At 45.2% G+C, this 20,764-nt stretch overlaps 2 protein-coding genes across 2 annotated transcripts in view; both read left to right on the forward strand.

The window, feature by feature from the left end:
- The window catches only part of LSM7 (LSM7 homolog, U6 small nuclear RNA and mRNA degradation associated), a 154,262-nt gene that overhangs the window by 90,850 nt on the left and 42,648 nt on the right, over nucleotides 1–20,764 (forward strand). The gene's annotated exons all lie outside the window — the stretch shown is intronic.
- On the forward strand, nucleotides 576–19,578 carry LMNB2 (lamin B2). Its single transcript, XM_062618668.1, has 12 exons — nucleotides 576–938; nucleotides 8,190–8,326; nucleotides 10,307–10,463; nucleotides 11,121–11,246; nucleotides 12,059–12,229; nucleotides 12,622–12,747; nucleotides 13,429–13,649; nucleotides 14,416–14,707; nucleotides 15,209–15,316; nucleotides 16,164–16,283; nucleotides 16,571–16,672; nucleotides 17,366–19,578. Exons 1-12 carry the CDS (start codon nucleotides 738–740, stop codon nucleotides 17,405–17,407), a joined length of 1,803 nt encoding a protein of 600 aa, XP_062474652.1. The 5' UTR covers nucleotides 576–737; the 3' UTR covers nucleotides 17,408–19,578.

Here is a 20,764-nt window from a genome sequence, read left to right on the forward strand (position 1 = left end):
TTTTTCTTCTTCTCAGGCAGAAAATCTCCCTTTTCTCAGCCTTCCCCTGTAGCCCAAATGCACAACAGCCGGAAGAGCTTTTCAGCCTCCAGAATTTTGGGACACGCGGAATGAGTTCACGGGAATTGTAATCCCATTTATGTTAACGCTCAAGAAGTGGCGGGGGGGGGGGTGTGTGTGTGTATTTGGTAAAAAATATGGTTTGGGAAAAAGAATAGCCCAATTCTTAAGGAATGGAAAACTCCCCAGGGGATCTGGGCTCACAGCAATCAGAACCAGCTCAAAGCAGCACTGTATGTCAGATAACTAACACGAAGATTTGTTATGTCAGTTAAATACTACCCTGATCCCAGTGCCATCACCCGCCACGGACTAAGCGCTGCTCCGACTGAGAGCAGGACCAGGAGCCCCTGAGGAGTTATCAGCTCTGGTCCCTCCTGGTTTTATTACCAAACAGAGCTTCCCTTGGAGACCGTCCCCTCTCTCCCTGCGCTCACAACAGCCTAAACCAGTATTTGCCTTAAAGAACAGCCCCGGCCGCTCACAAAATGGACGGCGGCCGAGCCTGCTCCTCCCGGCGCTCCCTGGGGCGCGGCCATCTTGGCCCCAGTACTTCATGTCCCATGCCGCCGCGCGGCGGGGGGAGGCGATGTCCGCCATCTTGCCGCTGCCTCCTCCTCCCCCGGTGCGGCTGGATTGAATGAGCGCGCTGCCCGCCCGCCCGCGAGCTGAGCGCCATGTCAGGCACCCCGAGCCGCGGCACCCCCGGCGGGACCCCGCTGTCACCGACCCGCATCTCCCGCCTGCAGGAGAAGGAGGAGCTGCGGCAGCTGAATGACCGCCTGGCCGTTTACATCGACCGGGTGCGGGCGCTGGAGCTGGAGAACGACCGGCTGCTGGTGAAGATCTCGGAGAAGGAGGAGGTCACCACACGGGAGGTACGGCCTGCGGGCCCGCGGCTCCGGCCACCAGCGGCCCGTTGGAGCCGTTTCCCCCGCTCCGTCCCGCAACGGGGGGTCCGCGGCCCAGCGGCTCGGCCGAGCCCTTCCCGCCCGCCCGGCGCGGGGCGCGCTGTGGCGGCTCCGTGCGGCCGCGGGCTTGGCGGCGCCATTCGCGTCCCGCCTCGCCCCGGCGGGAAGCGGGTTCCGGCCGACCCCAGCCCATGGGCTCGGCGCTGAGGGCGAAAGCTGCGGGGGCCGGGCCGGGCCGAGCGGAGAGCGCGAAGGGCGGCGGGAGTGCGTGTGGAGATTCGGCTCCTGCCTGTGCGGCCCCTCGGGGGCTGTCAGGGGCTCGGCGGCCGCGGAGTGACACCTTGGAGGCGGCTCAAGGCCGGCTCCTGGAAGGAGCCCGGTGTCGGGAGCGGGCCGGCGACCGGCGGTGGTCGGAGCAGCGCGGTGCCCGTCGCGTTTGGGCCAGGGAGGGCCCGCTGCACCGAGCACGGTTCTCGCGGTCCGCCGGGGCTGCGTGCGGCTCTCAGCGGCCGCGGGGTGGTTCTTTGCTGTAGTTTGTAGTGTGTTCCCCATGCGGGCTGCTGGGTGTGCGGTACCCCGTGCCGAGCACGCGTGTTCTGTGTGAGTTGTGTAGCAAGCGGAGCGTTAACTTTCCCTTTAGGGTCCGTGTGCTGATGGCCGCGTCTCGTATGGGATGCGATGAAAAACTTGCTTCTCAGCAGAGGAAATGTGGGAATGAAATCCTTGGTGTGTGAATCATCGAGTGGACGGTGTCCCTGCCTGTGGCAGAGGGCTGGAACCGAATGAGCTTTGAGGTCCTTTCCAACCCAAGCCGTTCTGTGGTTCTATGAGCTACTCCCGTGATCTTGGAGGCAAAACTCGGCACATCCTTTTCCCTAAGCCATATTTTGCTTTTCCCTCTTCTGTTGTATCGGCTTTCCCCCAGGACTCTCCTTCCCGTATAGAGGAAGGATGTGGTCAGTGACACAGCTGGGGGCACTCCCACCCATCCTGTACCAGTCCAAACCCCCTCTACATCATGTGGTGGAGGTAATCTGCAAGGTGAGGTGGCCCACCTCTGAGATGAAGTTAAACTTCAGTGGGAAGCCTGTAGATAGCAGCCTTTACTGCAGCTTGTGCTGTGCCACTGTGTAGGCTTTTATTTTTTCCTCCCTTTTTCTTTTTCCTCCCCCCTTTAAGGGTCTGATTTGATGCTGCTTGGGCTGGGAGGAGGCTTTGAATTCATTTTGTTTAAGCAGACTGGATATGATAGTGGCTTGTTCTGGGAATAGTTGCTCTACCTGCAGTCTGTGCACCCAGGACTGGAAGTTCCTTTGAAGTCCCTTGGTACCACTTAATGATAGATTATAACTCCCATGTTTTCGAGATAACTAGATATTGCTAACCATAAAGCATGGCTGCATCACTTATCCTATGTGAAATCGTGCTATAAACAAAATAACCACCTCTGATTCAGGGAGCTTTTAAGTCGTAGATTGCTGGAGGCGGGAATGAGTTTTCCTGCATTTTAAATGCAGGAGGCATTGACAGCACACATGTAATGAGTAACAACAGGACAAGCAGACAACGTAGATACAATCTCATTTGACTTTTAATACAAGCATAAACCAACTCCTAATGGCAGTTCTCTGTGTTAACAATTCTGGATGTAGTAATCAGAAATTAAACTTGATGATTTTGATAGCAATCCTTTGCTTGCTTTGCCCTTCAGTTTTCCTTTTTCCCTGTGCAGGCTGGTGGATGGTGGTTTATGACTGTGAGAGCAGTAAAACTGTCAGATTTGGGGTTTACTGGAGTAGAGGAATCCTTTCACTTTCAGGACCTATCTAGTAAACTGGATTTTCTGCTGACAGTTCAGTTTTCTTGGTATACTTGGTACAGTTTATTGGGAATCACGTGTATAAAGTGATTAGGCTTAGCATGAAGTAAGATATTAATCAAAACCACCCCCCAACCAAACAAAAAACCCCATAAAAATAAACACATCCCAAAGCAACTCTGTGTAGAAGCACAGTTAAGTGTAGTCCTGTGGTGGTGGCACTGTTCTAGCTGCATCATTATATATATATATACACCTTTATATTAGTCAACATATTTGAAATAGAGTATTTTCATTAAATTCCCCCTTGTCCTCAGCTGTGTGTAAATGTTATTCTGATTTTTTTTCTATTTTATTTGTTTTAGTTGTTTAAATATTGTTATACTTTCAGCTTTGCTCTAGTAGTGGCAGGGACCATCACCTGCTACTCTGGTAGATGGAACGATGCATGTTGCGGGGTGGCAAACAGGAGTGACTGCTCACCAGTGGGCTCTATGTTGACACCTGAGCCTTCTGCCTTGAGTGCAGGTGGTGGATCTATAGTCCAAAGCAAATGGGAGGCTGAGGATTGCTATGACCAATGGTAGACGAGAGCATGGTATCATAAGATGTTTGTCCATTGCTTGTAACTCCAGTATCCCACAGTAACCATGTCTGAGAAAGGGGCTGGGATGGGATCATTTCTGACATGCTCGTCCCCACCCCTGCATGCATGGGAACAAAGGGGTGGCATTTCTGAGCTTGTTCTCAAAGCTCTGGTTTAGGGGAATGTCTTTGAGATGAGTGAAGTCCTGCTTGGTGCTGTTTGGGCAAGGACCATAGTCAGTGTTGTGCCAGACTCTTTAATCATCAGCTGCTTGGAATGTTCTTTTTCCTCCTTGTTTTAGTCACCAGTCTGCAGAAGGTAAAAGGAAGCAGCCACTTTCCCCTCTGTTGGGCAATCTCCTTAGTCCTACAGACCACAGCTGCCTCATGGCTCTTCTTGAGGAACACAAAGCTGCCACCTCTTAACAGCAAAGAAAAGAAACTTTACAGAAGTTGATTCATCTTTAGTCTTCTACTAATTATAGCCCCTTTTCCTGCTTTTCCTAACTGTCCAATGCTGTTCTGTCTCTACTTGTGTGCAGTAGGCCTCTAGAGAACTACAAATGTATAACAGTAAGTCCTCAGACAAATGCAAAGAGTACTTTGTGTGTCTGGACGAACCTGTGGTTATGCTGATTTCTTGTTTGCTCTCTTGCATGAATCCCCTTAGCTTAGTCTATGACAAGAGAACTTTAGCTGATCCCCTTGCTTTTCTACCTTGCCTAGTATATGACTGATGCACTTCTCACTGTGCTGGGGTAACTGTTACAATAACCTCATTTGTGAGGCTGGGAGGAGGAAATACTGGAAGGGCTGAGAGGAAAAAGCTCCTAGAGCTCTCCTCAGTTCCCTTTCTCCTAAGTCCTCCTTCTCCCCTGCAATGCTTACAATTGCAGCCCTCCAGAAAAGATGGTTTGGTGGGCATGGGAGAGATATCCCACTGTTCTCACCCACAGGAAGGAGGAGCAGAGATGTAGTAGGTGTGGTGTTGCCACCTGCAAAATACATGTTCAGATGCTGCCGTGGATGCTCATTCAGGAGCTGTAGCCTCCAAGATGTGGGGTTAAATGGTCTTAGGGCACTGCAGACATCATCTGGGAGGTGATGGTGGTGGTCCACAACACACATCATCATTGTTCTTGAGAACTTGACTCATATTCTGGGTGAGTCTGAGCTGTAGCTGACTGGCAGCCCTTTGTCAGTCCAGAAGCAGGTGAGTAAGAACATATTGAGCCACACATGGTGGGAACACACTTATGTTTAGCATGTAAATGCATGTTAGTGAGATTAATGTTTTATTACTAAATTTCTCTGGACTCACTTGGAGTTGGATGGGGCTTCTTGCCTAGCACATTCATTGCCTTCTTGGCATGTTTCCTGTGTTTTCATTGAGAAGCCTTTCAGCTTCTCTCAAGATACTGCCATGGGAGAGTCTGTGTTCTTGTGTCTATCCTTGAACTGCTGCACAGGGAGCTCAGAGTGCTCCCAGCACAGGTTGATAGGTTGAGGAGCATCAGCCTTTCAGACTGGGCTGTGGAAGCATCTCTAGTTCCTTGTTCTCTATATGCTCTGGTTCCTTTGTTTTACAGACTTAGAGGCTCTTTCCTTGGCAAAAGAGGGGAAAAAACATGGGAGCACCTTCATAGTGCAACTTGTAGGATGCTCAACTTGGCCTCTGTACAGGAGGAGTTGCAGGAAGAGAAGGCCAGGTTGGACAGGGCTTGGAGCAAGCTGCTCTAGTGGCAGGTGTCCTTGCCTGTGTCAGGGGGTTGGAAGTGTGTGGGCTCTAAGGTGCCTTCCAACCCAAGCCAGGCTGTGATTCTGTGATGGCTGAGCAGATCCTGCAGAGTGACACTGGGTTGTGCCACTGCTGGTGACAACAGGAGTTTGGTTTTTACCGCCACAGAACTGTCTTTCAGGATTGATGACTGCTTCAAAGAGAGGGGGTCCACTTGACTAAGTAGGCAAACTTTTCCTTGCCAGCAAGGCTGGTCAGCCTGCTAAGAAGAACTTTATATGGGAATGATGGGGTAGGGAGAGATTCCTCTCAGGTGAGGAAGTGGTGGATGGGGAAAGCAAGCAAAAAAGGCCTGGGGTTGTGCAAGCAGAGGAGAAAGCAACAGAAAAAGGATGGAATGGGAACACCCCAAGCATGGGCGCATGAAGAAGGAAGTGCCTATGGGACAATCTTGTGGGGAAAGCTCTACTGCCCTGCATGGGAAGTCATCACTTGGGTGCTTCTCTGGAAAACCAGTGTGTGCACCGTGGGGAGCAGACAAGGAGCAAGCAGTCTGTGGGCAGTTACACCTCTGTGGTCTCATTGGGATCGGGGATAGCTCACACAACTAGAGTGCTGGGATGGATGGATACAGGCTTTTCAGGAAGGTGGGGAGGGAGAACAGTGGGAATGCTGAGAGCTCTGCCTGAAGACAGGTTAAGAGCTAGCTGGGAACCTGTTGGTCTGCCTACTAATTCTGACCAAGACGGGGTGATGTTGTGAGCTGCGTCTGCTACTGACCTGATCAAGAAGAGGTAAATGAGGCCGCCTCAAGTCAACTGGGAGAAGCTTCACATGCCCTAGTTTTTGTGCTCTGCTAGGTATTTTGTGCTACCTAATATTTAATAAATGAGGAAGGGCAGTGACCATGATGTGGTCAAGTTTGGGATCTGTAGAGGATGAAGCAGCACAAAAAGCAGGACCGCAACTCTGGATACAAGGAGAGTAGACTTCAGCCATTTCAGGCCTCTGCTTGGTAGAATCCCATGCCCTAGAGAGCAAAGGGGGTCCATCAAAGCTGGGTTGATAGTCAAGGATGACCTCCTCCAGGCTCAAGAGTGGTCCATCCCAACAATCAGGAAGTGGAGCAAAGGTGGCAGGAGGCCATATGGATGAGCAAGGAGGTCCAGACTAAACTCAGACATAAGGAAGGCTCATGTACTCATTGTCTTCTTATCAGACCAGTCTTCAGGAATTCCAGACCCCTGCCACCTGAGTGAAAGCCTGGCACAAGGAATAAACCCATCTTGAAGTGTTCTCCAGTTCAGTTTGATAATCTAGAACTTTCCTTGGTGTTATCATAAATCCATATTCTCTTTGCATCCTATTGTCAGAGTTCTGGCAAGGTTTTAGCGGGTTTTTCTTGCTTTTTTTCCTCTTTTCAGTGATTGAAGGTGTTCCTGCTCATTGCTGTCTGCTGCCTCTGCTGGAAGTTGCACTGTGTCCTTACCTCTCAGTTATTTCTGGCTGTTCAATGCTTTACCTTAAAGTGCCAGTGAAAGTGGCTTTTTGACTAACACTTTGGCTTTGGAGTTGGAGCTTTGTGTTTCCTTCTAATGTTTGTTACTGGAATAAGAGCAGAGATGTGGTTAACATGAATGAAATCCATACCAAGCTACCACACTGGTTATGCCATGAATGAATCAGTTCTTTCTAATTAAGAAGCACAGTCCTTGGTTCTCTTTCTACCAACAGGTTCTGAAACAGCTTTTGTCAGGCAATTTTCAGCTCCAGCTAATGACATTCTCTCTACACAGGAGTTGCATGAAATGTTTATTCTCTGTTCAGAATACCATTGTTTTGGTGCTGTATGAAAGAGTTCAGCATAGTCATGGTACACCTCTTTGTAGAAATTTCTTTATCTTGTAACTGGTAATATGAAGTAGAGTTGGCATGTGCCACTGACAACCTCTGACTATCAGCTATGGAGTAAAAAAACCCCAAGCTTAAGTAGAATAAAGATTGAAAGAATTAATTCTTTAAAAAGAAGGTAGTAAGTTTGCATGGGTAGACAGCCAAATCAGATCTGGTGTGTGGTTTGCTCATAAACCAAGGCTTATCAGCCCTTAAACTGTTGTATTTTAGTTAATTTCAGAAGCTTTAGGAGACTATAGTTATATCAGGAGCTTTCATTATATCCCGACTGCTTTTCATCAGTCTTTTTGAAGACCAGATGGTTGAGTCTGGCATTGGAGCCGCTGTGATGTTGGAATAGGCACTCCAAGGAATAGCAGTTTGCTTTGTTGTTCCTGTGTTTTATGCTTTGTAATGAAATTGCTCTTCCTAAAGATGGTGCATTCAGCTTTTGGCTCTTCTCACTCCCTGATTGCTCTGTTTTCTGAATTTAACATTAGTGATAGTTGTCCTGGTGTCCTTTAATAGAATCAATAGCATGGAGCAGCCCAGACTCCCCCGTGTGCTTGGCTGCACCCCCAGAGCATGAGCAGCAGGTCAAGGCAGGGGATTCTCTCCCTCTGCTGCGCTCTGGGGAGACCCCCCCTTGCAGTCCTCATCCAGCTCTGGGGCAACACCACAAGGGGGGGACATGGAGCTGTTGGAGCAAGTCCAGAGGCCAGGGAGATGCTGCGAGGGTTGGAGCAGCTCTGCTCTGGAGCCAGGCTGAGAGAGCTGGGCTGGGGCAGCCTGGAGAAGAGAAGGCTCCTGAAGGGGAGACCTGAGAGCAGCTCCAGTGCCTGAAGGGGCTGCAGGAAACCTGGAGAGGGGCTTTGGGCAAGGGCCTGTAGGGACAGGCCAAGGGGAATGGCTTGAACCTGCCAGAGGGGAGACTGAGATGAGCTCTTAGGCAGAAGCTCTTCCCTGTGAGGGTGCTGAGGCGCTGGCACAGGGTGCCCAGAGAAGCTGTGGCTGCCCCATCCCTGGCAGTGTTCAAGGCCAGGTTGGACACAGGGTCTTGGAGCAAGCTGCTCCAGTGGAAGGGGTCCCTGCAAGTGGTAGGGGGTTGGAACTGCTTTAAGGTCCCTTCTTGGACTGTTAATTTTTGGGTTGTTCTCATATCTGAATACTTTCTTCCCCTTAGGTGAGTGGAATCAAGAGTCTCTATGAATCTGAACTGGCTGATGCTCGAAGAGTTCTGGATGAAACTGCCAAAGAGAGGGCCAGACTACAGATTGAAATAGGAAAACTGAGAGCAGAACTTGAGGAGTTCAATAAAAAGTAAGGAAAATCTTCCATGATGCAAGATGATGATGATTTTTTGCATTGGAACGGGCAGTTTTTGCAGTAGGAGTGATACTATTGGGTCTTCCTAATGCCTTTTGGATGCATCGCAGATCAGTGAGAAGATAGAGGCTTGTTGGTACAGCTCATCAGGGCAGATCACCTGACCAGTATATTCACAAATGTATTTGTAGAAACCAAACCAGTATACTCTGAGTTGGGCTGTTCAGACATCTAGAGGCAGAAAAGATTAGTTGTGCCTGTTTCTGTCCTCCTGTGTCTCTGGTTATGTGACCATGCACAATGGAAGCTGCTTAGTAAACCAGGTTGAGAAACTAAGTTAACACTGACCCATCCAAGGAAGGTTCACTTTTAAAGGTTATCAGTTTCATAATCTGCTTCACTGCTCTGACTCATAGCAGAAATGAAGGAAAAGGGTGGCCTTAAGGAATTTGGGAATACGGAAGCAGTGTTGCCTTAAAAACACATGAAGCTAAAATGCAAGTGTGCTGCAAGAAGATCTTGTATCAACTGTACTTTAAAAACCTGCTGTTCAGTCTGAATCACAGGGAATTGGCCTGATAAACTGGCTCTGAAGCCAACTGCAATCCATCATTTCCATTCCCACCAGGGAGTTTTCATAACCAAATCCTGGTCAGCAGTTGAAACTTCATTTTTAAAATTAATATATGGATATAAAATTGGTTTTAATCCAGTAGTGCCAGTACAGTCCTACTGTAAGTCACCCATCTCCCTTCATTTGCATCTAAGTAGTTATAAAAGGAATCATATAATCATAGACCGGTCTGTATAATCACAGACTGGTCTATGATTGTATACTATGATTCCAGATCTGATTGTCTGCAACGCATTTACAGTGAGTTGTTTTACTGCATAACGCATGTGATGCAGGGTCCTGTGTCTGGGGAGTCTGTTTTAAAGCCTTTCCGATTGCTGCTGAATAGCTGTTTTTAAGTAGAAGTTGTGTTTTGTCTATATATTTCCTGCAAGCTGCTGAGCTTGAAGACACTGCACATATGTTGCAGAACAGAATTCACACAAACAGATTGGACTAATGATTAAAAGAATTGGTTATAGGGAAATGAAAAACAAATTCAGAGATTGCACCAAGGAAGATGAATTTTAAGATGGTTTAAGAGGAAAAGGCAAGAAGCCATTCCCTGTGTTCTTGGTGTGAGATTAAAGTGAGCTTAAACTTCAGCAAGGACATAGTGCTTCACAGAAAACCCTGTTTTTAATAACATAATGACATACACTCAGAGAAGCTGCAGAAAGTCAGTATGTTAGAGGAAAAGGCAGACAAGTAATTGGTGGGCAGGAGGAAGATGACCTTGATAGTGTCTGTGAGTTGGACCTAACAGCTCAAATAATCATATTCAAAGTGACCAGAACTGCTTTGCTTGTAATGAATACTGCTGAGAAATACTGGTTTATTCCTATGACCACATTTCCACAGTGAATTACTTTACTACTTCAGGTGGGAATACATCTTGAGGAATGGACTTGGCCACATCAAGTACAAAACACCAGGAATGCTCATGTGCCTCTGAGGAGATGCCTGTGCTCTGCTTCTTGGGCTGTAGTCCAAAATGATAGATGTCAGCAATTAAATGTGCTGTGAAGCACTGAGATGGCAAAATACTCCACACCTTGTGTGTGAAGCTGCTTTATTGTCATCTTTTAGCTGGCAGAGTTGCCTTCTTGTTTTATTCTTGCCTGCCCATGACATTCTTTACTAGGCAATGCAATTACAACACACTGGTACTAGCTGTGAGTTTTAAGAGGCATTTACTATTGCTTTCATTAGCTGCATTTGCAGGTTACTGTAGCAGCCATGTAGTGGTATACTTATCCTAATCAAATGTGTATCATAACCAAATACCTGTAGTAGTAACCAGGACATGCGCCAGACATGTGTGCACCCACTTAATAAATGTAATGAACTTTCGTTTTTAGCTACAAGAAGAAAGATGCAGATTTGTCTGTGGCTCAGGGTCGCATTAAGGATCTTGAAGTGCTGTTCCATAGAAGTGAAGCAGAACTCAACACTGTCCTGAATGAGAAACGCAGTCTGGAGGCAGAGGTGGCTGATTTGAGAGCCCAGCTTGCTAAGGTATGGCTGTGACTGCTTCCAGACTCAGTATTGTCACATGTGGTGTTCTTTGCAGTTAATGTATAATCTGAACATAATGGATCCGTCTCTCTTACTGGTGAACCTTTGCTTGCTCCTCTTGAATATAAAACTAAATAGTAAGAAATGTCTAAAATAACCACAGCAACATCATGGTTTAGAAATGTTACTAGTCAAAAGCTTTTATTTAAAACTTTCTCATAGGTGTTTGTATAGTCATGAGGTATCAGATACTAAATGTTGTCCTTAGTAATGTCCTGCATAATTCAAACTTAGGTTAGAGTACCCAGTAGGGCAATGCTAGCAAGAAGAACATGCAGAATGTATTGTGCTTGAGGAATTAATAATCTCAGCTCCATTACCATCCTGTATTGAAATAATCCTATGTTTTAAATAACCAGTCTACAAACACAAAAGCTCTCTTAAATATTCATAAGTCTGCACACACTTTCTTTTGTTGTGGTGGGTTTTGTTTTGTTTGAGGTTTTGTCATTGGGCTTTTTGTTTCCTTTAAATGGCTTGTCATTAGATGTGTGAATAATTGGTCTAGAGATGGCAGATGAAGACCATAAGGGAATTATGGATCAAGAACAGGGGTCCAGACAAAATTAGATCCTTACCTTTAAAACTGTTGCCTAGGCTGAAGATGGTCACGCTGTGGCTAAGAAGCAGTTGGAGAAGGAGACCCTCATGCGTGTGGACCTGGAGAATCGGTGCCAGAGCTTGCAAGAGGATCTGGATTTCAGGAAGAATGTGTTTGAGGAGGTATTGTCAACCTAATAAAGTTATCATAGTCTGAAGTTTAGGCAGCTTTTACTCAAACTGACTATAAGCAGTTACCAACTAGTCCAGGTAGGGAAAATCAGTATTACCCTTGCTAGGAATGGATGGAGTAATAAAATAGTCAAAGGTTTTGCCAGAGTTAGACAGTAAATCAGTGGTGGAGTTGAGTGACAGGGGTATTGTCTATGGGCATGTGAGCTTACATAGCAGCTGACTACTGTGGGAAAGGGAATGTCTTGTTCCCTCTCTCTGGACCTCCTTGCATGGCCCTGCTCCTTACTTGCACCAGCTCTAATGAGTAGAGGTCATCCAGTATATCGAATGAGACAGGAGATCTGCATGTGCTTAAAAGTGAAACTTGAAGATGCAGATTTTTCTCTGTAATAAAATGCAGATGTTTTGCTGTATACACATTCAATATGTGTAATGGTCACAAAAGGGGTTAACTTTTATCTGACTCCTTGTAGACTGCTATTGTACTGTAGGGATGTATATAGAGAAGGAAAGGGTTTGTAATGCAGCAGATGGGATCTCTTTGCTATGTAAAAAATCATGTTCTCTTCTCCCCATCTTCCCCCTGTTTTAACTTCTGTAGATCCCTTAAGAATTAGATCCTGCTGAATGAGAACTGTAATTTGCATCTGTTAGTATGTGGAGCAATGCTTAGGCTTAAATGCTTTTAGTACTGTAGTTCCTATGTACTAACTAGGAGTGAAATAGTTAATTGTTGTCTGAATGGAATTGCTTGTACTGGTTTACCCTCATGTGGTAATGTGTCCCCCTTGTGTGTGTAGGAAATAAGGGAGACAAGAAAACGTCATGAACATCGCTTAGTTGAGGTGGACACGAGTCGCCAACAGGAGTATGAATCCAAAATGACTCAGGCCCTGGAGGATCTGCGAAATCAACATGATGAACAAGTCAAACTGTACAAAATGGAGCTTGAGCAGACCTATCAGGCCAAGGTAACTCCTGCTACCCGCAGTCTGACAGGATGTCCACTTGCTGAGATAAAATAGTTTCTATCAGCCCTACTGTCTTTAAGGAGACAAGTAATTATAATTGGAAGAAGTTTTGTCCCATTGTTCTAATGCCTCCTCTGGTGCTTGTGCACAGATGCATTTTCAAGGGGGGTAAATAGCCAGGAATAGCTTTAGCCAAGAAAGGCCTCGTTGTGAGATAAAGCATGGTCACTGCAGAGGACTCAGTAGGAATAGTGGATGTCATGCAATGACCAATGTGACAATGTTTCCTGCTGTAAGGGCTTTTGATGTCAGTAGTCCAGTTCTTCCTCCAAAAGGATATTTGCAGGTTATCTAAATCAGTGCAAGTGACTTGTCTAAACCTTGCCTTCCAGCTGGAGAATGCCAAACTGTCCTCTGACCAAAATGACAAAGCTGCTGGTGCAGCTCGAGAGGAGTTGAAGGAGGCTCGCATGAGAATAGAAACTCTCAGCTACCAGCTTTCTGGCCTTCAGAAACAGGTAAGGGGACTGAAATTGCTTTCTCCTCTATTACAGAGCACTGTGTTGTTTGGATATAGGAACTTCCGTCCCTTAATACTTCCTGAATTTTATGGAGAAAAATGGTTTGTGTTGGAAAGGACCTTAAGATCATCCACTTCCAACCCCCTGCCTCACACTAGACCAGATTGCCCAAGGCTCTGTCCAACCTGGCCTTGAACACTGCCAGGGATGGAGCATTTATCACTTCTTTGGGCACCCTGTGCCAGTGTCTCACCACCGTCACAGAGAAGAACTTCTTCCTTATATCCAACCTGAACTTCCCCTGTTTCAGTTTAAACCCATTGCCCCTTTTCCTGTTGCTACAGTCCCTGATGAAGAGCCCCTCTCCAGCATCCTTGTACCCCCCTTCAGACACTGGAAGCTGCTCTGACGTCTCCATGCAGCTTCTCTTCTCCAGGCTGAGCAGCTCCAGCTTTCTTAGCCTATATTCATACGGGAGGTGCTCCAGCCTCCTAATCATCCTCGTGGCCTCTGGACTTGCTCCAACAGCTCCATGTCCTTACCTTGAGGGCACCAGAACTGCACACAGTGCTGCAAGTGGGGTCTCATTTTGTGTTCCTTTGGGAGGGAGTTGAATTTTTGCCTTGTTCCCTGTGCCCACACAGATACGAAGTGGGTTTTCCTTTGCTGTCTTCCCAGGCCAGTGCAGCAGAAGATCGTATTCGTGAGCTGGAGGAAATGATGGCTGGTGAGCGGGAGAAGTTTAGGAAGATGCTAGATGCAAAGGAGAGGGAAATGACAGACATGAGGGACCAGATGCAGCAGCAGCTCACAGAGTACCAGGAGCTGCTTGATGTTAAATTAGCACTGGACATGGAGATCAGTGCTTACCGCAAGCTCCTGGAAGGAGAAGAGGAAAGGTATGTACAGATTCCATGTTCTTTTCTTAGGACTCACAGGAGTTACTTGCACTTCTTATGTTTTCGGTTTCGCTAAGGTCATACTGGCTTCACACTACAATGTGTTGTATGGAAGACTTACATAAAACACGTGTAGGTGTTCTCTGAACGCTGTATTTTGGTTTTTATAATGGTCTCAGAGTACAGTGCAATATATCATTCCATGCTTGACATTCACAGAAGCACAGAATGGTTTAGGTTGGATGTTAGGTTAAAGCCATTCCGCCTTGTCCTGTTCCTACAGGCCCTTGTCCAAAGCCCCCCTCCAGGTTTCTTGCAGCCCCTTTAGGCACTGGAGCTGCTCTAAGGTCTCCCCTTTAGGAGCCTTCTCTTCTCCAGGCTGAACCAGGCCAGCTCTCTCAAAAGCAGAGCAGACATTCATCTTCTCTTTATTCAAGTGCTTATACTTCTAAGTTTTAAAATCATGTGACCCAAGAACATTGTGTTTTGTAGTGAATATACTGGAGGGGAGGGTTGAGCAATCTGTCCTGCTCTCATTAGCACTGCTTTCCACATCATATTATCATGCTACCAGGCAATTTCTCAGGGATGGATAACCACATCCTGCCCTTACCCTGCTCCTTATATTCAGCCCTCCTGACACACACAGTGAGGCTCCTTTATGCTTTGCATATTACAGCCTGGTTCCCGAGTATATTGTGGCATTCCTGCTTGGTGTGCAGTCCCCTGGCTGAGTTAATTAAAATTCTTGCTTCCTTGTGTTAAGGTTGAAGCTCTCTCCAAGTCCCTCCTCCCGTGTGACAGTCTCTCGGGCTACCTCCAGCAGCAGCAGTAGCAGCACTTCACTTGTTCGCTCTTCCCGAGGCAAGAGAAAACGGCTTGAGGCAGAGGAGCTTTCAGGCAGTGGAACCAGTGGGATTGGCACTGGAAGTATCAGTGGCAGTAGCAGCAGCAGTAGCTTCCAAATGTCCCAGCAAGCTTCAGCTACAGGAAGTATCAGCATAGAAGAGATAGACCTGGAGGGCAAATATGTTCAACTGAAGAACAACTCGGACAAGGTGAGTGTCAGCAAAACTCCTGGAGAGCAAGGAGGAGCTGAATTGGAAGGGCACAGCCTTTTGTAGCACAAGTAGGTGGAGTCACCTGGAGAGCAGGAGCAGCGTCCCAGGGTGCAGAATCCTGTGGTCATTAACAGGGGCAGGAATCCAAGTTGAACCTTACAATGTACTAGTATATGTGGTGTTTGTGGCAAGAAGAGAGCATAGTTCATGTCCCAGTGTCCCTGTGCTGGTACCTTGCTCATGTGAATAGCCTTGCTGGCTCTGGCAGAATGGTTTTGTCTGAAATCTGTCTTTTTCAATTTTGCTGAATGACCTGATGGAATTTACACTTGGGACTATGAGTGGGTATAGAAAAACACTTTGAAGTTAGAATGCAGATGTTTAACAACCATGTAAATTTATATCCACATCATTTTAATAGAGAGACCTAGAGAAAGCTGTGGTGGCTCTTTGCTTGGTTTTGCTCACCCTAAATAACCTGATGACTCTCTCCATTAGGATCAGTCTTTGGGTAACTGGCGACTGAAAAGACAAATTGGAGATGGAGAAGAAATTGCCTACAAGTTTACTCCTAAGTATATCCTCAGAGCTGGGCAGACTGTAACAGTAAGTTCTGCTTACAGTGTGTCAACCACGTACTCCTTTTAGCGGTACTGTGGCAGTTGTAAAACGTTTGGTACAGCCTGATTTGATGTGAAACTTGGGGTTTCATGGATCTCGTCCTAGAGGAGCAGGGTTTCAGTTACAAAAATGCAGAATAGAAATTTCTATGTGAAGCATTTCACTATTTAAAACCACTTTGGGGACAAAAGATAGTTGAAGAAAAAGGTGGGTTTGGGGGGGTAGGTGGGTGTTGGTTTTCAGACACCTTTGCCCAGGTTTGGAACAGGAACCCTGCTCAACCTCTTGATGAAATAGAATGTTTCAGAGCTTTCCTTCAGTCTTGTGAACTTTAGTTACAACTGGGTGTTCTCAGCCTTAACTGTAGTAGAACAGCGGCTTTTCTCTGATGGTGTGTTTGACTTGCATAATATGTTGCATGTTATTGCAACAGATGCAATTTCAGAGGAAAAAAGATGACTTTCTTTGAATCAATTCCAGCTATTTCTATATGTATCTTACTCGGATACATATAAAGATGGCATTGCTACACTAGAAGCTGCAGTTTGCCTTGGCTCCGTGCAGTAGGCTCATTGAGATGGGAAGGATGAATTTGTGTGTTAAGAAAAGAATTGATAATTGCAATAGTAGAGGGTTGTTTTTTCTTATGGCCACTGTTATCCTTTGTTGTAGACAGAATAATAACTTACTACAAGTAGTGGTGTAAAACTGCCAGTGGAATTCTGAAACAAAACCAGCATGCAAAGAAAAAGTAGGAGAATTAGGGGGTTCTGTGTATATATAAAACTAAAAGGTGCATCTCCAGGTAATTACAGAATGTCTTTCTCACTAGATTTGGGGTGCAGATGCAGGAGTATCCCATAGCCCCCCTTCTGTTCTCGTGTGGAAGAATCAAGGCAGCTGGGGCACCGGAGGGAATATCCGCACGTACCTTGTCAACTCCGAAGGAGAGGTAGGAAGAAGCTGGGGGCTGGGTTAGTTCCCAGAGCCCTTCATTTGGAGGGCACTGCTGGGGGGATGGCAATGCCAAAATCCTGATTTTTAAGGTCTCCCCCCCATCCAAAATAAGTTTCTAACACTGAAATAACCTTGGTTTTTGGAATTGTTTTTAGTGTTAGATCTAGGGCAAGTTGCTTTAAACCCTCCAAAATTTAATAGGGGTATTGTACTGTGATGGGATAGCAAAATCTTAAGGTAGCTATAGACTACTGCTGTCTCCTCGTCTGTCTTTTTGTGTAGGAAGTTGCAGTGAGAAGTGTCACTAAATCAGTAGTTGTGCGAGAGAACGAAGAGGAAGAGGATGAAGCAGAGTTTGGAGAGGAAGACCTTTTCAACCAACAGGTAACAAGATGCAGACCAGATATTTAACTTGTGCCTCATTTGTTGGATTAATCAGGTGTAAGATTTAGTCAGGGTCTCTTAAACTCGAGCTGTCTGGTCCATTCTTCCAATGGATGCTTGCAGAGGACAAACTTGGAATGCCTTGCAGCATTGTTCCAGTGTACAGGGAGTATAACCTGTGTGACTGCTCCAGGAGTTGCTGCTTGAGCAGTACAAGAGTACAGTTCCTGTTGCTGCAAGCTTCAGCTTAGTGATTTACTTTTCATAGTATATATCTGCCATGTCTGAAATGAACTTGATTTTCTTAATAATACCTTACATCTTCATAAGCTGTAGTTATATATTCATTATATATAAAATATAATATTCATAAGCCTGTGTAATACCTGACCAGCAGTGGCAGAGTATAGAGTAGTTGTGCAGCACAGAGCTCTTTCCAACAGAAACATCCTTTGAGTTTGCTGTAAAGCTAATGCCATCTCGACTGTCATTTGTCATCTGTATCAGTATTGAAAGGATGGAGATTAACCAGCGAACCACAAGGAGACCAGCAGTGTCTCAAGCCTGGCAGTAGGCTGTGATTTACAGGTGCTTTCTCTAAAGTTGTGCTATTACTTCAGTATAACCAGAGTCCAGGCTTACAACATGAAAAGCCAGCAAGAATTGAGTTCAGCTTTTTCTGTCTTATTTTAGGGCGATCCCAGAACAACCTCCAGAGGATGTGCTGTGATGTGAAGAAAGAAACAAAGAAAACTACTATTTGCTTCTTTTCCCCATTTCTTTCTTTTTATTTTGGCTAATTTTTTTCCCTCCAGAGCCACTGAAAACTATTTTTATATGCATCATCTGATTTCTTTGAAGTTTACTCTTGGTACATTTTTATAAAAAGAAAACACAAAAAAAAACCCTTTTCCTGAACCAAACTGCCAGAGTTTTTAATAGATTTTTTTTTTTTCCCTCCCTCTTTGTTGAAACACTAGAGTGGAATGTTTTTTTCCCATATCCAGAGTTTAAAGTCTTATGTACGAACCTGCAGCAGAAATGGGTTGAGACTCCTGGAGTGTATGGTAAATGTATAATTGCAGATATAGCCAGGATAAACTCCAAAAGGAAGTTTAGGAAGGCATGTTCACCTGTAGGGCCCCAGGAGAGATTCCCACAATGTTACTACCATTGCTTAAATCATGGAGGAATCTTGCCTGGTATCCTCAGCAGTGTCCAGCTTAGGAAAATGAGACCCAACGTTCATGTAAAAGTGCTCCTCCAGGGAAGGAACCAAAGGGAAGTTGTGCTGGAGACTTGGGACCAGAACATCTTGTCCTACCCCAAGGTTTGACACTGGTAGAAACGTCTGAGTGTCAACACCTTTAGCTCCGTGTAATTATTTCAGGAGATGGAGGATGAAGGCTTCTGCTTACTGAATACACTACACCTTAAGGTGTGGAAGTGTCAAACCCAGAGTTTTAACTGTTTTATTTTGGGGGGATTTTGACATTGTCACCAATGAGACCTTGTTAAATCATGGCTGCAGGTTGTGATGTGCAGTTGTTATGCCATGAAGCATCATGATTTAACACTTTTGACATATTCAGCATTAAGCAGAATGATGAGCATTTTAGATGTTGAAAATGTTTTTACTTTTGGCAATGATAAATATTAGGGATTTTAAAGGTTATCCTGCATAAATGTTCTCTTTTTTTAATCAGAGCTGGATGCAGCTTGTCCATACTTACAGTCAAAGGGGCATTGTCAGATATCTTAAGGAGCAGCGTTTGCAGAATACTACAGACATAGTTTAAGAACCTCTTTAAAAAGCTAAGAGAAACTGCTGCTTAGGATGTTAGCATTGCTTTGTGGTGTTCAAATGCTTAAAGTCAAGTCTAACAGGAAGTGAAGGGACAATAATGCTTTTTATAATAAATGCTTTCCGTGAGTAGCAGATGGTTTTTGGTTCAGGATGGTGCATTCTGTGTCTGACAGTGTCCCTTTGAATTAAGGTTTCTTCTGCTGCACTTCTCTGCAAGCTCTTGACTCCTATCAGGGTTAGTATTCCTACAGTAGCACATCTTTAAGCACTTGGAAAAGGCCTTGACTGCTCCAAAGAATGTACTTGCTACTGTACAAGCAAATGTGGGGGTTTTTTTTCCACTAGTTATTAGCTTTGGATACAAAATTTGGATACCAGTTGATGCCAGCATAGATTCCTGTTTTTACCTGCATTCTTGAACTCTGATCTTGTCCTTCAAGTAGTTTAGATTCATCAAACAAGCTACAAGGTTTGGATGTTTTCGGTGGCTTTTGGACATTATGTTCTCTGAACATTATTGTGACTGACAGATATAACCTAGAAAGTCAGTTTAGTGGCTTTGACTGATGGCTTTGTAATGCAAGCAGGGTGGGAACAAAAGGTGGGGGGGGGGGTTAAGCTTATGGATTTATTTTGCCATTTAAAAATAAATCAAAGATGCTACTTTCTCTATTTGAGTGGGATGACTGAAGTCCAGAAATTAATGGCTATTTACAGTTACATTGTAAACCATTATCAGAGAATCCATTACAGAAAAGCACTATGAAAGTTTGGCTGTTTGGGCTAATGGGATAACTCCATTGATGTACTTGGCTGGTTTTCTAATGTAATTTTCCCACTCTGCTTGAGTAGAAGGTTAAATATGTAGTAAATCACGTCTCTGTCAAATGTATTTAGTGGAATTATGTTTCTCAGACATACTGTGATCAATTACCTTTTCTAAATTTGGTGTTAGACAAATGAATGCAATCAATGTAAAAGCATTTTTGCAATGCACCTTCCAACCACTGGACAGCATTTCCCTTTCTGACCCACAGCTTCTAGAACATACTTTAAATGATGGTTGAGGGCTTTTTGCCTTTTTTTTTTTTTTTCTTCTTTTCCATAAAGTTCTGTGTTTATGTGTTGTTTTTTTTTTCATGTTGGCCAGTTTTCAGATTGCTTATTCTGCTTTAAGATTGTCCTGTAAGCTGTTCTGTGATCTTTAATACTAATGCAGTGAGCGTGTAGTTCATTTGTATTTTTTCCTGTGATTTTTGTTCTTTTCTCCTGTAAAGAATGGGCTGGGAAAGGCAGCTTCAACGAGGGAAAACCTCTTTGCTACCTGAGCCATAGTTTTCTTAACAGCTACTGTATGGGGAATGTGTCGTCTTGCAGCCTTAAGGACTGGTGCTTGCAGACCTTGTCATGGGCACTGTGCCCTTCAGGAACAGCCTGCAGGCTACTGGAAATCTGATCCATGGATCCAAGCTGTAAATTACAAGACATAGAAAAACTACTGTATTCCATGGACTTCCTTTGTTGCGTGTGCATCTTCTCTGGGTGCCATCCTTTCCCCTTGCTTTTGACGCTGAGCTTCAGTATAACAGCACTATCCCTTTGGAGCTGGTGCTCCATCCTGGGAGGTTTTTTGGCTTTACCAAACCGAAAAGCATTGCTTTGTTGTGGGTTTGTTTTTTTATTTTTTTATTACTTTTTTGTCTTTCAAGAATTTGTTTTTTTCAGGGTAATGAAAGTGCCCCCTTCCCCTTTACTATTCTGAGTGGAATAGTAAAACTGATTCCTAAATAATTCTCAGTGGTTAAGAGGGGGAAGGAATAACAGCAGAATAGTTAAACCAGTCCTTTCCTTGTGTAGATCATAAGATCATAAAAAATATGATAAACAAACACCACCTAATCATGAGTTGGTACTGTGTGACAACACTTGTGTGCGAATAACTCATCCTCTGCAGAAGCACTGGGAATGTGACATCCTGCAGATGGTTATGGAGAGCCTCTGACATTTCATTCCCTTCTTTCTCCTTCACTTCTATATGATACTTTACCTGTTGTGTTGCAGTGATTAATTCCAAGTAACGATGTGGCTGTGATTCCTGTGTGTAGCTTCATTTCCCAGTGTGTCTACTTGGGCTGCTGCTACTCCAGATTTGCCCTGACAGAGCCAATAGTTTACACTGATGCATCGATGGCTCATCTGCAGCGCTGTTTTGCCAGTGGATGGGAATTGGCTGGCAGAGTTTGTAGCAGGAACCAAGTCTCAGGAAGAAAATATCTGCTTCCCAT

The sequence above is a fragment of the Pezoporus occidentalis genome, unplaced genomic scaffold (genome assembly GCF_034315485.1).
Source record: "Pezoporus occidentalis ecotype Australia unplaced genomic scaffold, CSIRO_AGI_Poc_V1 ctg202, whole genome shotgun sequence".
NCBI lineage: Eukaryota > Metazoa > Chordata > Aves > Psittaciformes > Psittacidae > Pezoporus > Pezoporus occidentalis.